The sequence below is a fragment of the Pholis gunnellus genome, assembly GCF_910591455.1.
Source record: "Pholis gunnellus genome assembly, chromosome: 20".
Classification (NCBI taxonomy): domain Eukaryota; kingdom Metazoa; phylum Chordata; class Actinopteri; order Perciformes; family Pholidae; genus Pholis; species Pholis gunnellus.
This window is the reverse complement of record NC_136547.1, coordinates 19538149-19552628: the sequence shown is the minus strand read 5'-3', so window position 1 is coordinate 19552628 and position 14480 is coordinate 19538149. Positions and strand designations below refer to the sequence as shown.

The window sequence follows — 14480 nt, the reverse complement described above, 5'->3', positions numbered from 1 at the left end:
CATCTTCTCCAAACATGTTCTCCTTCTTATATGTTTTATCACCTGCCAGTAGCAGAACTTCTTCCTTTAATTACATTTTTACACATTTTAGTTTAGCACGTATTTAGCAGAGAAAATTAAACGATTTTTTAAATTAGGAAATGAACAATGGAACAGTTGCCGGGTAAATCTCGGTGTGTGATTGTCTCTTCCTCTCTGAACATGTGATTCATCATGTGATCAGTTGATCGCTGCTCTTGAACGCTACTTCCAGTGAAAGTCTGATTCCTCTCGGTCAGAGGAAGTCCTCTTCGTCTCTCAGTCGGCTCTGATGAAGTGTAATAGAGAAGCTGATAAATAAGAGTTCAGTTCTTTTAAAATCAAAGGTGATGAGAAGAACTGCAGTGTATGTGTGCGAGTACATTTAACATGAAATCAGTGTGAAATGGATAAATATGTTTAGAACACAGTCGTTACAGGTTACAAGGTTTTTGCTTGTAAAAGAAATCTGCAAATGGAACAGGTTCAAAATGAGCTTTGGTAGGATTTCATGCAATAAGAGATCTGGAGATTAGCACGGATCTGTTTCAATGTAGCACGCCAGAAACCTCGTGCAGTGAAGCGAAGTACAAGAACTCGCTGGTGAAGCTCTGCCACACACTGACAAGAACTCATCGGTCGATGCAGAGCCACCGTCTCTCCTCCTATAGAGAGCGCGGTGATTCAACCTCACGGCTCCGCATGCGTGACAAAGCGCCGGCCTTTCTCTCAAAGCAGAGAACATGAACAGTTTGAGACACAACATTTCCAAACCTCCGCTCAGACTGTAATCGTTGAGATTCTCCTCGATGTTCTCGTCTTTGCTAAAAGTGCCGGCTGGCATCTTCTACGAGCGGGAGAAAGAACATTTTCTCTTTTTTACGAAGTCAAAAGGATTCAAAAACGGGTCCAGTTTCACAGTTTGATCTGTTTTCAATTAACTGAGAAGAACAAAACGCTGAACAATTGAAATCTGTGGGGGGGCAGCAGGTATAGAGCGAGCAGGAGGGACATGGGGAAATAAAACAGAAAGAGGAGGAACGGAGTCCAGGGAGCGAGGAGAGTCCCACAGAACCAATCGGATTAGACGGAGAGAGAGAGAGAGAGAGAGAGAGAGCGAGAGAGAGAGAGAGAGAGAGAGAGAGAGAGAGAGCGTGTTTGATGAATGGGCTGTTTATTTAGCTTTCACTGTGGATGAGGCCGCGGTGATGTGTCGTCTCCGTCTCTTCTCCGTCTCTGCGTCCCTCGCTGTGAGGTCGGGCTTTTTAGGACCAGAGCGCTCGGCCCGTTCGAGGGGTTGGGGGAGGGAGGAGGGGGGGGGGACGGACGCAATTGTCCGTCCATTGCCAAAGGGTGGGACGTCTCACTGCATCCTAATAGCTTTCACAGCTGGGTCCCCCCCCCCCCCTCCGGCCCTCCTCTGTCATCAAGTTTCATCCAACATCAAAAAGACACACCTTCCACTTGGCCGCGCTCACGTTACACACACACACACACACACACACACACCCCCCCCCCCCCCCCCCCCCGTAGGAAACCAGAGACTCATAAAGCTCCCGGCTATCACTTTGCCCCACGTTAGTTGATGGTTTTTCCAGTATGTTCTTCAAGTTCTGCGTGCGTAGCGGCGGTTCTCGTGGGCTTTCCTGGCAACCCGAGAGAGCACACGTGTGGACCGTGAAGCCGCCACGGCAGCAGCTCGAGTCGGTCGCCGACGCCATTGGTGCTTTTGTCGTAAAAAAGAGCGGGAAAGCGAGGAGGGCGGGCTCAGTTCACCTCGATCAGACGTTCTAATTTACCGCCAACTGTGTTACTCGTTACGTATTGTTTCCTTGGTTCAGGGTAGGTCGATGTTTGTTGTCACTAGACTCTTAACGTGACCTGGTTTTCCCTCCGTTCTCTTTCAGGACCACTGGTTTTGGCGGGTGAGAGATAACTCGGTGATGCCGGGATACCCCATGCTCATCAGTGTTTTCTGGAGAGGCCTCCCGCCCAAGATAGACGCCGTCTACGAGAACAGCGAGGGCAAGTTCGTCTTCTTCAAAGGTGAGCTCACGCGCTTCAACCGCAGTTCAAATATTGTCCACAGGAGTCGTGCGTGGCTGTCACGTTGTCTTTTTAGTACCCAGCATGTGTGTTTCTGTGTGTCTGTAAAGCAAACAGAGGTTTTTATCTTTAATAGCTGCCGTATGTTATCATGCTCACTCAAAGAACGGCTTTGATCGTATCTGTGCGTTGGAATTTAGTGCAAACCTGTGGAAGAGTAAAGCGATGTTTTGCCGGTTGGAAAATCCGCTATAATCCATCAGTTTGTGCTTTTAATAAGACCGGTGCTGGGAGTTATATATGTTTAAGTCTCCTACTGTCGCTAAACATGATTAGAATGCATAACTGATGGAAGTCACTGTCACCGCACGAGCCCAAGAACTTCAATACTGTTGTTTTTTTTGTCCACATATTCAAATCTAAGACTAAGCTAGACCCAAAAACACAGATTCAGAGCTAATTATGTCTAAAGCCGCAAAGCCACTTAAAAGAACCGGCAAACGTCCTGTAAACTCCTATTTGCATGCAGTCCAGAGAGGCCGACTCTGAGCGAGAGGCTGTTGATGAAAGGAGACGGAGGTAAGCAACGAAAGTCTGCTGAGATATAGAAATACAAATGTCCACTGCAGCCCGTTTCTATTTTCAGCACCAAACAATTCCTGGAAATGCAGACTGCTGGTCCCGCGTGCACCACAAGCTCTGGACGTTTGATTTCGGGTGCTTTAATCCTCCGCCCTGCTCTTTTTTCCCGGGCCGTGTAGCAACAGGATTGCACGCGGATTTAGGGAATTTGCTATTCTTCATTTGAACACGCACAGCTGATTTTCCAGCAGGCCTCATTCTGTCCGTCCCCATTTTTTTAATGAAACATCAGGAAGAAAGTCGGTCAGAACAAAATGCGTGCGTCACTCCGGGTCGTCGTCTGAGCGTCCAGCGCCGCCCGTCTGACGAGCTCCCCGAGAATAAATGCACAGATGGAGGCTTCAGAGTTCTGGCTGACGCACTGATTAGCTCGGTGCTGTTAAGGCATCACAGAGCCGCTCAGTAAGCAGACACGACCGGCATACATTAGAAATAGATTCAGCATGTGTTCTTCATTTTGACTCCCGTGTTCGCCTCTCTCCGTTCTCCAGAGACGCTGCGAGTCCAGAACGTGTCGTCAGCTCGTCGTAGCATTAAGCCCGTCGTCAGCTTCACTAATCAGACCGAACGTCTTCGTGTCGATTGCAGCGCGCGGCTCGATTCGTTGGAAGAATTACACTTAAAAGCTGTATATGTCAAAATATAACAATTGGCCCTAAATGATAACAAGGTAAGAGGTTGTGTTAGAAATTAAATTAATCAAGTATACTGTTGCAGCGCTCACACGGTCTACGTGTCAATATGCATTCCCCTCCCGGGAGGCCGGATTCCAATTAGAGCTTGATTGGTGCTTTTTGTGAGCTGTTTGTTTTTTACATTAAAGCTCGACCGATGAACCGGCCGGGCCGATACGTCTGCCCGATATTAGCTTATTGTGCACATCGGTATCGGCGTGTGTACATTACGAGGAAAAGTTCAGCACAGAAAAGCCAAATATGAGCATTTAAAACAACGTCGCTGTGACACAACCCGACCTTCAGAGGATGAAATCATGAAATCACAAAAGAAAACATTTACAAATGAAGAACAAAGATTTAAGTCACATACACCAAATTTCTCCTCAGCATCACGTTGGGCGTTGTGCCATGCGTGCGTATAAATAGTGCACGATGATGCACGCATGCACAATGGTGCAGGCGTGCGGCCCTCATTAGGAGGAGGGCGTCTGTTTTTGGAACAAGTCGTCCTATACGACACTCTTCATACAGCGCTGAGGGCGAGCAGCGGATTAGTCGCTACACTGAAGCAGACGCCGCGACATCAAAGCCGCTCTGAAGAAGAAGCCAGACTCTCATGTGGATGGAGATGGAAGTTGACACCAAATGTATTTATTTTTTAATACAAAAAAAGAAAAGAGAATCCTATTAAATGTAGGGTAGACCGAGAAGGGAGTTTCTTTTTTTTTGTGAATCAAGTTGAACTCTTTGGGAATGGAAGACTCTATTAATCTCAGGGTGTGGTGTGTGTGTGTGTGTGTGTGTGTGTGTGTGTGTGTCAGGGCCAGAGGAAGTGTGACCCAGAGTGAGTGGAGCGCTGGAAGAGAAAGAGGTGAAATGACAGGAATTTCCTTTCCATAGAAGAGGCCACTACAGGTCTCCTCTTCCCACTTAGCATGCAGCCAGTGCTGGGTCCTAGCTCCTTCCCTCCCTCCCTACGTCTCCCTCCTTCACCTCGGCCGTATAGTGGGAACGCTTCTCGGAGGCCAGATGTCAGATGTGCAGCCTTTACCAAACAAGTGGACGGGTTGAGGGGTCACGCCTGCTTTATTTCACACCCACTTCCTGTATTTGTTGGAGAAAATTGCCCGGGTCGTCTTAAAGCCGACCTTGCAAAAGTCCCTCATGATCCTTCAGGTTTATGGACCGTTCAAGCAGAGGAACGTGTAATATTAAACCTTACTCGTGACACAAATGTCATTGTTTAAAAGAGGTACGATAAAAGAAGAATCAATATAAAAACTGTGTGTGACATGATTTGGCAAACAATGAACGGCCATAATATTTGACCTAGTTCTTCCCCTCTCTGCCTCTTGTCATTCCACCTCTTTCTTTTGTTCCACTCTCTTGCGACACGCTGCTCTTCCACCCACCCACCCACTTCCTCCGGGTACACCCACACCTCCACCAGTGACGAAGAAAGGCACTTCCTGTGGTCACACTGGGGTCAAAAACATGCTTTTTTAGCCCTCACTACTTCATGAGAGTAAAGGGTTCAAAGAGAAAACATATTACATGTTTTATACGTTTTTTACAACAGCATTACAGTCCTTTCAAAAGTATCCTAAAGTGCAGGTATTTGTTTGGCTCCGTTGGGCTTGGAAACTTTTAAAGAAAGGTTTTAATGTGACTCCTTTAGGTGCCAATTTGCCCGCCAGTCGTTGCTGTTTCTTTTTCTCTGCCAAGTCCGTTTGCTGGCGCTGCAAAGTACCTCGAAGCGAGGGCAAGGAGGACGTGTCACCGTGTCTGTGTCCCGCTTTAAATTAGGGAAACATCAACATCAAATACAGTAATACAAGACAGCAGGTTATTGCCTGCCATTTGTTACAAGGCTTCTATCTGTCCTTGTGAATCTGCCCTTCTCGTCTGCTGCTCCTCCTGCAGGGTAATCCCAGCTGTTACTTGTCCGTCTCCCCCTAATTTGTTTCTCTCTCTCTCTCTCTCTCTCTCTCTCTCTCTCTCTCTCTCTCTCTCTCTCTCTCTCTCTCTCTCTCTCTCTCTCTCTTGATGTGCAGGCAAACAGTTCTGGGTGTTTAAGGACACGGTGTTGCAGTCCGGATACCCCAAGGACATCGCCCAGTTCGGCTACGGCATGCCGGCCCAGAGCATCGAGACCGCGGTGTGGTGGGAGGACGTGGCCAAGACCTACTTCTTCAAAGGGGACAGGTGGGTGCTTCAAGAGTTCAGAAATATAGCAGCTGGAAGTCCAAAGAAAAGACAGTCGCTCATGGAGGTCATCTATGTCTGGGCGACATGTATGATTGACACTTTTTGTATTACACTTCCTTAAGGTTGGGGGCAAGAGACAGATTAAAAAACGAACGGTCTGACGTGGTGCTAAAGTAGAGCTGCAGCGTTACTGATAGAGGATGTCGGGGCGATACTGAAACGGTTACATTGTGTCCGATCTATTAAATGATGTTCTATTTGTACATACTATACACATAATACACTGGAGTTTTAACAATTCAATAAATGTGTATCTATGTGTTTTATTTGTAACATTTAGTTTCCAGTCACCGTACAGCTTAGTAAGTAAACACCGGTACCGGATCAGTACTCGGTATCAGCCAATACCCAAAGTCCAGGTGTCTGAGACGAAATACCATCGCTTTGTGCTTTGTCTTCCTTCGGCTCATCCTTTGTCCCGGTTCAGGTACTGGCGTTACAACGAGGAGATGAGGACCATGGACCCCGGCTATCCCAAGCCGGTCACAGTGTGGAGAGGTGTGCCTGATTCGCCACAGGGGGCCTTCGTCGACAAAGCCAACGGTACGAGTTGTTCCTGCCCGATATTCCGCTTTTGGCAATAACAGAGCTTCTACCGCGTGCCGGCCAGCATTGATTTCACTGGCGCGCGCCGTGCGGGAGGTAAACCGGGGTTTGCATTGATTGAAATTTGCCCCAGTTATTATATCGAGTCTCGGCGGGCGGCACGCTTCCATACACGCCACGCATGCGATATCAAGGGAAACAGGCGGACAGTGTTCGTGGACAGCAAACGAAGATTAAAAGAGGTCAGTTCTGAATTGTTTCCCCAGCAGAATGTCACAGAGTCCACCCTGCTCAGGGTGCCATGAGACCCAGTTGGAGCAGGATTGTGGAAAGCAGAAAGGAACAAGACCACCGCTGGGCGCTCGTTCCGGTTTAAGCCAGTCGGCCGTCGCCAAGGGTTGGGGGGTGAGGGCGGGATGATTTAAAGCTCTCAAAGAGCTCACCCATAGGCCAGTCAGATGGTGTGAAGAGGGGGAACAGCTTTTCTCATTGGATGCATAATACCAGGTGGGTTTTTTGGGGCCCGGTCTTGGCGGCGGCCCGGGTTCGGAAAAAGCGGGGCAGGTGGCGCCGAATGCTCCGGCCATCTGTTCCTGCGGATCAGCTGCCAGATCCGTAGCACGGGCGAGGTGGAGCGGGCATCGATCGGAGCGTGAAGGGTGGAGCGATATATCCAGCGGCATGATGGGTGTTTGCGTGCATCACGTGTAGTCCCGCTGGTCTGTTTGGCGGGCGAGCTGTTTGCAGACAGTGTGTCAAGCGGCACGCTCATAGCATTGACCCATATACCCAGGCGTGATTGAGTCTGCTGCTGCTGATGATGATGATGATGATGATGGTCTGTGTGTGTGTGTGTGTGGAGCAACACGTTGCAGAGTAAGGGGCCCCGGGGCGATGTTGACCTGGCCCTAACCCACAATAGCTCAGGCTGCCTCCCCTCTCCTCCCCTCTCCTCCCCCTCTCCTCCCCTCTCTTACTCCTCACAGCAGTGTGTGTTGGTGCTCAGGAACCCCGTCTATCTGTTGCTACGTCGGGATCCGTCGGTCGCTAAATGACTTTCTTTTTCACTTCACTTGCGTTCAATGCAGGAGAAAAGTGAGGCAGAAGCTGCTGCCAGATTGGAAAGAAAGAAAATCCAATTACAGGGTTTTTTTTCCAGCTAATCACAATACTCAGCTGAACTCTAAATGAGAGTTTGGTGGAGTGTGTGTGTGTGTGTGTGTGTGTGTGTGTGTGTGTGTGTGTGTGTGTGTGTGTGTGTGTGTGTGTGTGTGTGTGTGTGTGTAGACTGGTGTTTCATTGCCTACACAACCACACGTTGCTCAGACTGTACCTGGTCTTCATGAAAGGAAGACCGGTGCAGAGTCAAATTAAACCGTTTTGACATATTGTGGAATCAGGCTTCAGCACAGAGACCGGGTGAAGGGTTGAAGGGGTGAAGGGGTGAAGGGGTGAAGGGGTGAACAGTGAGCTCCAAATCTTTATGCTAAGCTAATTGTTTGGCTGAGCTAAACTGGAAGCCAGTCAGTGATTCCCTGCTGCTCATGGATTCATTGTAAGATGTTCGTTGTAAGAGCACTCAGTCTGCCGGCCACCAGTAAACACCAGTAAACACCAGTAAACACCAGTAAACACCAGTTAACACCAGTAAACACCAGTAAACACCAGTAAACACCAGTAAACACCTAAACATGAAGACAGATAGAAGATGCGTTTGCTGCTATCAGAGGACTCTGGACTTAAAACCATTTATTCATTGTTTAGATACAGAGAATGCATTTGATGAAAATGACTACTAATTATTTATTAGCGGATCATGTCCTCTCTAATGTGAATCTCTGTGTCAACTCAGATCGAGGTTTTTGTTTTTATTTTAGATTTTGTGAACTTTATGTTCTATTTAACACCAAAAAAATGCATTCTGTAAAATATTTTAGCTGAATTTTGAGAATTGCATTGTTTTTTTCTTTGCCCCTGGAAAGTGTTGTCACGTTGGTCCAGACATCAGTCCTCCGGGGTGAACACACATACGGACCTTTCCATACTTCTGGATTAAGTTTGTTGCCTTTTTTGAAATGCCAAAATAGCGATGTGGACTCGCTCCGAGGACCATGGAAAGAGGGGAATTTGTGTGTAACGTAACACCTTCCATGTTTTAATTTGAACTTGAGGCCTTTTCACTTGTTTGGATTTGTTGTACACAGTTGTTCCTGTTCCATAACTCCACGAGTCACGTTTCTGAAGATATTGAACCCTGAGATGTTTTTTAGGGGTGAAAATAACAACAAAAAATATGCAATCTTAAAAATTCTGTGAAAATATTTGACAGAACTTATTTAAATAGAGTATGAATGACTTCTGTTGGATGGATGGATGAATGGATGGATGGATGGATGGATGGATGGATGGATGGATGGATGGATGAATGGATGATGTTGAAAGAAACTCTAAAATATAAACAAAAACCTCCTGATTTGACCCGCCATGACCCCGTAGACTGTTACGTCTGAGCATTTCCTCCTCTGCTGTCCCACGGAAGAGTGAGCACGAACAATAAACCTCCAGAAACAAAGCGTTGAGGGGCCGGCGAGGACGAGGAGAGCTGGAGACATCAGCCAGGCCGTCACGCTCGCTGCTGCACCGAATATATTCTCAGCGACTCGCAGGCGGCGCGGATGTTTAGCGTCCACCCAGAAAAGAAAACTTTTTCAAACATATAGCAGTTTCAAAATAAGCCTTAAAGCTTTTACAATGTTTTCATTGTCAAAATGTTTTGCCGGTATGTGTTTTCATTGCTCTCCACACAAACACAGACGGTGTGTGTTCCTCTCGGGGAACAGTGTGTAAGTAGACTTATGAATTGTGACAAAGGGACAATTGCCCCCACAGCCCCGTAAAGACAGAATGTGACTCTTGTGATTTGAAAAGCAACACAGCAGATGACATCTGTTGTGCTGCCGTGTGATATTAGCTCTGGGGTTCGGGCTCCTGGTCGGGTGTGTTTACTCTTTTATGACCAGATATAATTAGTCCCGAGGGACAGTCTGAGACGTCTCCGCTGAACAATAGAGCTGAAACGGAGACAACAGCTCAACAGCAGAGCAGTACACTCGATTGTTTTTGAGGTGCGCTTGCTTCACTGGCAGGTTATTGTCACTTTGTTTCAGTTCAATCGGCCCTTTTTTGTTTGTTTTTTCTGGCAGTTTGTTCCGTATTTTAACGAGGAACTAAACCTTCTCCCTAAATCAACAGTGAGCTGAACTATGCTCAACTTCTTCTATTGTCTAATATTTTATACTATCCTGCTACATTTTTACAAGGAAACATCGTATTCACTACATTTATTTGACAGCTCTCGGTACTTTTACACGTCAGGACTTTACACAGAAAACACACGTTTGTCTTCTGCAGTGGGATGTGTTGTCATAGATTACACTACCCAACACAATATACAGGAGATCAGCAATTATATTCAAATAATGTAACAATGTAACACATCTTAAAAGGGCCGATCTGCTGCATAATAAGTACTTTTACTTTTGACACATGAAGTACATTTTTGTCCTGCTTACTGTACAAAACCACACAAAAGTGCACAGAAACATCTACTGACTGTTACTGAAGAATAGAAACATCTACTGACTGTTACTGAAGAACAGAAACATCTACTGACTGTTACTGAAGAATAGAAACATCTACTGACTGTTACTGAAGAACAGAAACATCTACTGACTGTTACTGAAGAATAGAAACATCTACTGACTGTTACTGAAGAATAGAAACATCTACTGACTGTTACTGAAGAACAGAAACATCTACTGACTGTTACTGAAGAATAGAAACATCTACTGACTGTTACTGAAGAACAGAAACATCTACTGACTGTTACTGAAGAATAGAAACATCTACTGACTGTTACTGAAGAACAGAAACATCTACTGACTGTTACTGAAGAATAGAAACATCTACTGACTGTTACTGAAGAATAGAAACATCTACTGACTGTTACTGAAGAACAGAAACATCTACTGACTGTTACTGAAGAATAGAAACATCTACTGACTGTTACTGAAGAATAGAAACATCTACTGACTGTTACTGAAGAATAGAAACATCTACTGACTGTTACTGAAGAACAGAAACATCTACTGACTGTTACTGAAGAACAGAAACATCTACTGACTGTTACTGAAGAATAGAAACATCTACTGACTGTTACTGAAGAACAGAAACATCTACTGACTGTTACTGAAGAAGAGTTTCTGTTTTCTTCTCAGGTTTCACCTACTTCTACAAGGGTAAGGAGTACTGGAAGTTCAACAACCAGTTCCTGCGCGTGGAGCCGGGTTACCCGCGCTCCATCCTCAAGGACTTCATGGGCTGCGACCTGACGCCCGTCGACCCCGCCCGGCCGCCGGCCGACGACGACGACGACGGCGACTCGGACGTGGTGATCGAGCTGGACAACGAGGCGAACACGGTGAAGGCCATCGCCATCGTCATCCCGTGCGTGCTGGCGCTGTGCCTGCTGGTGCTGGTCTACACCGTGGTGCAGTTCAAGAGGAAGGGCACGCCGCGCCACATACTGTACTGCAAACGCTCCATGCAGGAGTGGGTCTAGAACCTTCACGGAGGAGGACGGTGGACTTTGGACAACGCCACGCGTCCTCCTTTTGGGTGATCTGACCCTCAGAACCTGTCGAGCGGCCCCTCGCACGCAAGGTGGCCCCGGGACCTAAAGTTGACTCCGCTAACTCCTCAGCCTTTTTAACAAACGGGGGAGCAGAGGGACAGTGTGTGGGGGGTCAGTCCCAGTAGAAAACAGGAGGGTCGGTATCACTTTGTATCTCAGAAACTTGACTTCCTGTCCCCATTCCTCTTTTATTTCTTTCGCCAGACTGCTCTTAATCAGGAGGACTCACACGGGGGACGCTCACTCTTTCCACAGGGCAACCGCATCGTCATCCGTCATATCAGGTTGTTGATGAAACAACACTTTTATATTTTCTCGGTGCCCCCTCGCTTCATACTGAACACGAGTTAATCACATGATCTTCAATCCCTTTTCTGTAGTTTTTCTTTTCTTTTTTTTAAAATTTGAATCATTTTCTTTTCAGTCTTTTGAGTCAGGAGGTCCTCGCCGTTCCCTTTAACACGCTCCTGAGGAAGAGACCAAACGAAACCAAATAAAATCAATTTCTCTCCAAAGAGGATTACATCTTTTTGTTGTTCATCCTTTCCTCCCTCCTCTCTGGATCCTTGCAGCGATTAAGAGTCAGGGAGCTCTGACTGTCTGAGACACAGCGGCCAAATTATTCTGCAATATTTTAACTCGCCTTAATTATAGATCATACTACTTGTGCTTGGTTTTTGCTTGTTCTTGGACTTTTTTTTCATCATTTTTTTTTAATTTGTATACCGCTTTTGTCTTTTTTTTGTTGTTTGTAATTGGTATTTCATGGTTTTTATTACCCAGAGTTCTCAGCACTGGCTTGCTGAGCCATTCTGGACAGAACACACAGTCGGGTCAGCCTGTATTGAGAGTAATGTAAAGATGTAGGAAGGTTCTGGAGCAAAGCCACTATTTTTGTGTGTTAAGATATTTTGTTACTGTTACTTTTATCATTTCCATACAACAGAAATCAGGCTAATTATGAGCTCGAGCGCTCGGTATTGGATTTTGCTGATGTTATTCTTTGTGTCCTCAGCCCATATTCCCCTCAGTGTGCATCCGACATGGTCATTCTGAATGGTTGTTTGTGAATGGACAGACCATTTCTTAAAAAAAGAATCCTGTTGACTGCCTTGTTTTGAGAGAGCTCACGGTTCCCAGAATGCTCTCGTCTCCTGACTTGAGGACCCACGAAGTGAGACGCCGAGTCAAAGATCAGTGCCTGTGTCAACGTGCATGCAAGCGTTTACTGTACATCCAACCGGTTCTGCTCAACGCGGCTTTGGAACCCCTCAAAAGCTGAGGAGGAGGTTTCCTCTTGAAAATACTGTTTGCATTTATTTTTAAGTGTACTCCCCTCCCCCTCTCCCCCTCCCCCTCCCCCCCTTACCTCCAGGTACAATTGAATACAGGAAAAACCTTTAAAAGATGTAAGTGGTACATTGTGGGAGGATCTGATGGGTAATTGGCAAATCATATTGGATTCAGCGAACATGTCGCGTCCCACGCTGTGACAGCGAGCGGTCTTTGAATGTGTGTGTCTGTTTTCATGATCACACACACCGGGTTCTTTTCTTTCTTTCCTGTTTTCTGGTCAAAACAAATTGGACATCTCACAATGACTTCTTTGTGTAAGACTTTGGGACAACGGGGAAACGTGTCCTGACAGAATGAATAAATTGATCAATATATGATTAAGAGCTGCCTCCGACCTCTCTGCTCATCTTTTCACTTGTATGTAGAGTGTGTGTGTGTGTGTGTGTGTGTGTGTGTTCAGTGTGGTATTGATTTGGTTTGAAACTTGGAGAGAAGAGGGGAACTTGAACACCCAGCGTTCCTGTCGAGCACTCATGTGGACCAACCACTTCCCAAAACAAAGAGGATTTGTATTTATTGAAGATCCATGACACCACAAAATAATTTTGAAAAAAAGCAATTATCTTATGTTAGTGCACAGCATTGTGATGCTGTACTGATGTGCAGCGGTGCTTTAAGCTAGATGCTAACACCAGCACGCTAACACGCTCACAATGACGATGCAGACCATGTTCAGCAGGTGTAATGTTTACCATGTTCGCCATCTTAATTCAGCATGCTAACATGCTAATTAGCACTAAATACAGTAAAGCTGAGACTGGTGGGAAGTCTTGAACTCATTTAAAGTTTACCTGATGATTCCTCTGGAGTTAAAGTTATTAGCATTTATTGTCTGGGCGCCGTGGATAGCTGTACAAAATCTGATGGCAAACATCCAACAGTTGCGATATTTCAGTTTGGAAAGTACTGAACAGTCCAACAGGCTGACGTTGCCATCCTATGGATGCTGCTAGTTCTTATTACACTTGTAACACTCGGACTAACGAGCTCTATTGTTTCTTTCACAAGCTTTGTCTACTTTGTGTCTTCGGCCCCCTGCAGGAGCTCAAACAGACACCGACACCTCCTCCCCAGCAGACTGATATTCGACTAAATGTGATTTCAGTTGGATTTTAAGCAACTTGAAAAATGTCTGGTACCAGTGTAGTGCAGACAAAGGCCGACCTGCGGTGCACAGGGATATTGGCTCGAACTACGGTGAACTCTGAACTCCAGAAATAAAGCAGCAGGAAATAAAAAAGTGATTCAGCAATAACTGTGTTGATCTGGGCCTGAGAGCTCAGCAGTCCATTTGTGTGCGGCTGTATATTTTTTACTGCAGATTGAATGTGAAACTGGAGCCGTCTACGGCCCGCTACTGTTTATTCTAGCTTTGCTGGGACACATTTGACATACAGTTTACTTACAACAAAGAAGGTGAGGTCAAGCAAGTTTACTGACTGCGGTTTCTAAATCTGTGTGTGTGTGTGTGTGTGTGTGTGTGTGTGTGTGTGTGTGTGATGAAATTACACTCTTAGGGATAACACTTCATCGGTTCTCATCACAGGACTGTTCAGTGGTGAAATTGCCTCTCTGCTTTTGGACAAAGGCATTATATGCCCGGCTATGTTTAGATCGGTGCTTTTTCCTCGAGGCTCTTACTCATTGTCTATTCTCGCTCCATTTCTGTAAACACAGAGTGTGTCCACGCGCCTATTTGTGTGTGTGTAGAATATATGTACCAACCCTGTAGCAGTAATACAAGCAGTTTAATGGTAAAAACAAAAGAGAGAGTCAGTCAGCACTCTTTGTTTTACTTCTGTTTGTCTACATGTGTGCCATAAGTGTGCCCTGAGCAAAGTGCAGTGTGGGTGTTAGAGAAGTAATACGTTTGTGTACAAACCCAATGTTGCATCGATGCCTCGGACTCTGGCTGGCTGGCTTCCATGAGTCAATCTCTTTCTGCATCATGGTCCTGTGTGTGTGTATGTGTGTGTGTGTGTGTATTTGCAAGCATGTCAACCTCACAACTGTAGCCTGGACAAACCTTGTGGGCCCGGCAGCTTCTTTTGCGGCGGCGAGGCTAAAATATCGCTGCTAAACTGACCTCCACTGGCCAGGGCTGTTTTTCTACGGTGCTGTTTTTGTCAGCCCTCCTCCTCCTCTTGCTGTCATTGGCTCAAGTAATACATTTTCATTTAACCCGGGTCCTTACGGTGCACTGCTTAATAGCCCTTCTTAAGGACCATATATCC

The 14480-nt window shown here is 46.1% G+C and overlaps 1 protein-coding gene across 1 annotated transcript in view; it reads left to right on the top strand.

Moving 5' to 3' along the window:
• mmp16a (matrix metallopeptidase 16a (membrane-inserted)) overlaps positions 1 to 12574 on the top strand; it is a 53716-nt gene extending 41142 nt beyond the window's left edge. Inside the window, exons 7-10 of the mRNA XM_079181592.1 lie at positions 1926 to 2064; positions 5438 to 5588; positions 6079 to 6194; positions 10475 to 12574. Of these exons, the coding sequence (XP_079037718.1) occupies positions 1926 to 2064; positions 5438 to 5588; positions 6079 to 6194; positions 10475 to 10818 (750 nt within the window). The 3' untranslated portion in view covers positions 10819 to 12574. The remainder of the gene's footprint in view (positions 1 to 1925; positions 2065 to 5437; positions 5589 to 6078; positions 6195 to 10474) is intronic.
• The last annotated feature ends 1906 nt before the right edge of the window (positions 12575 to 14480 follow it).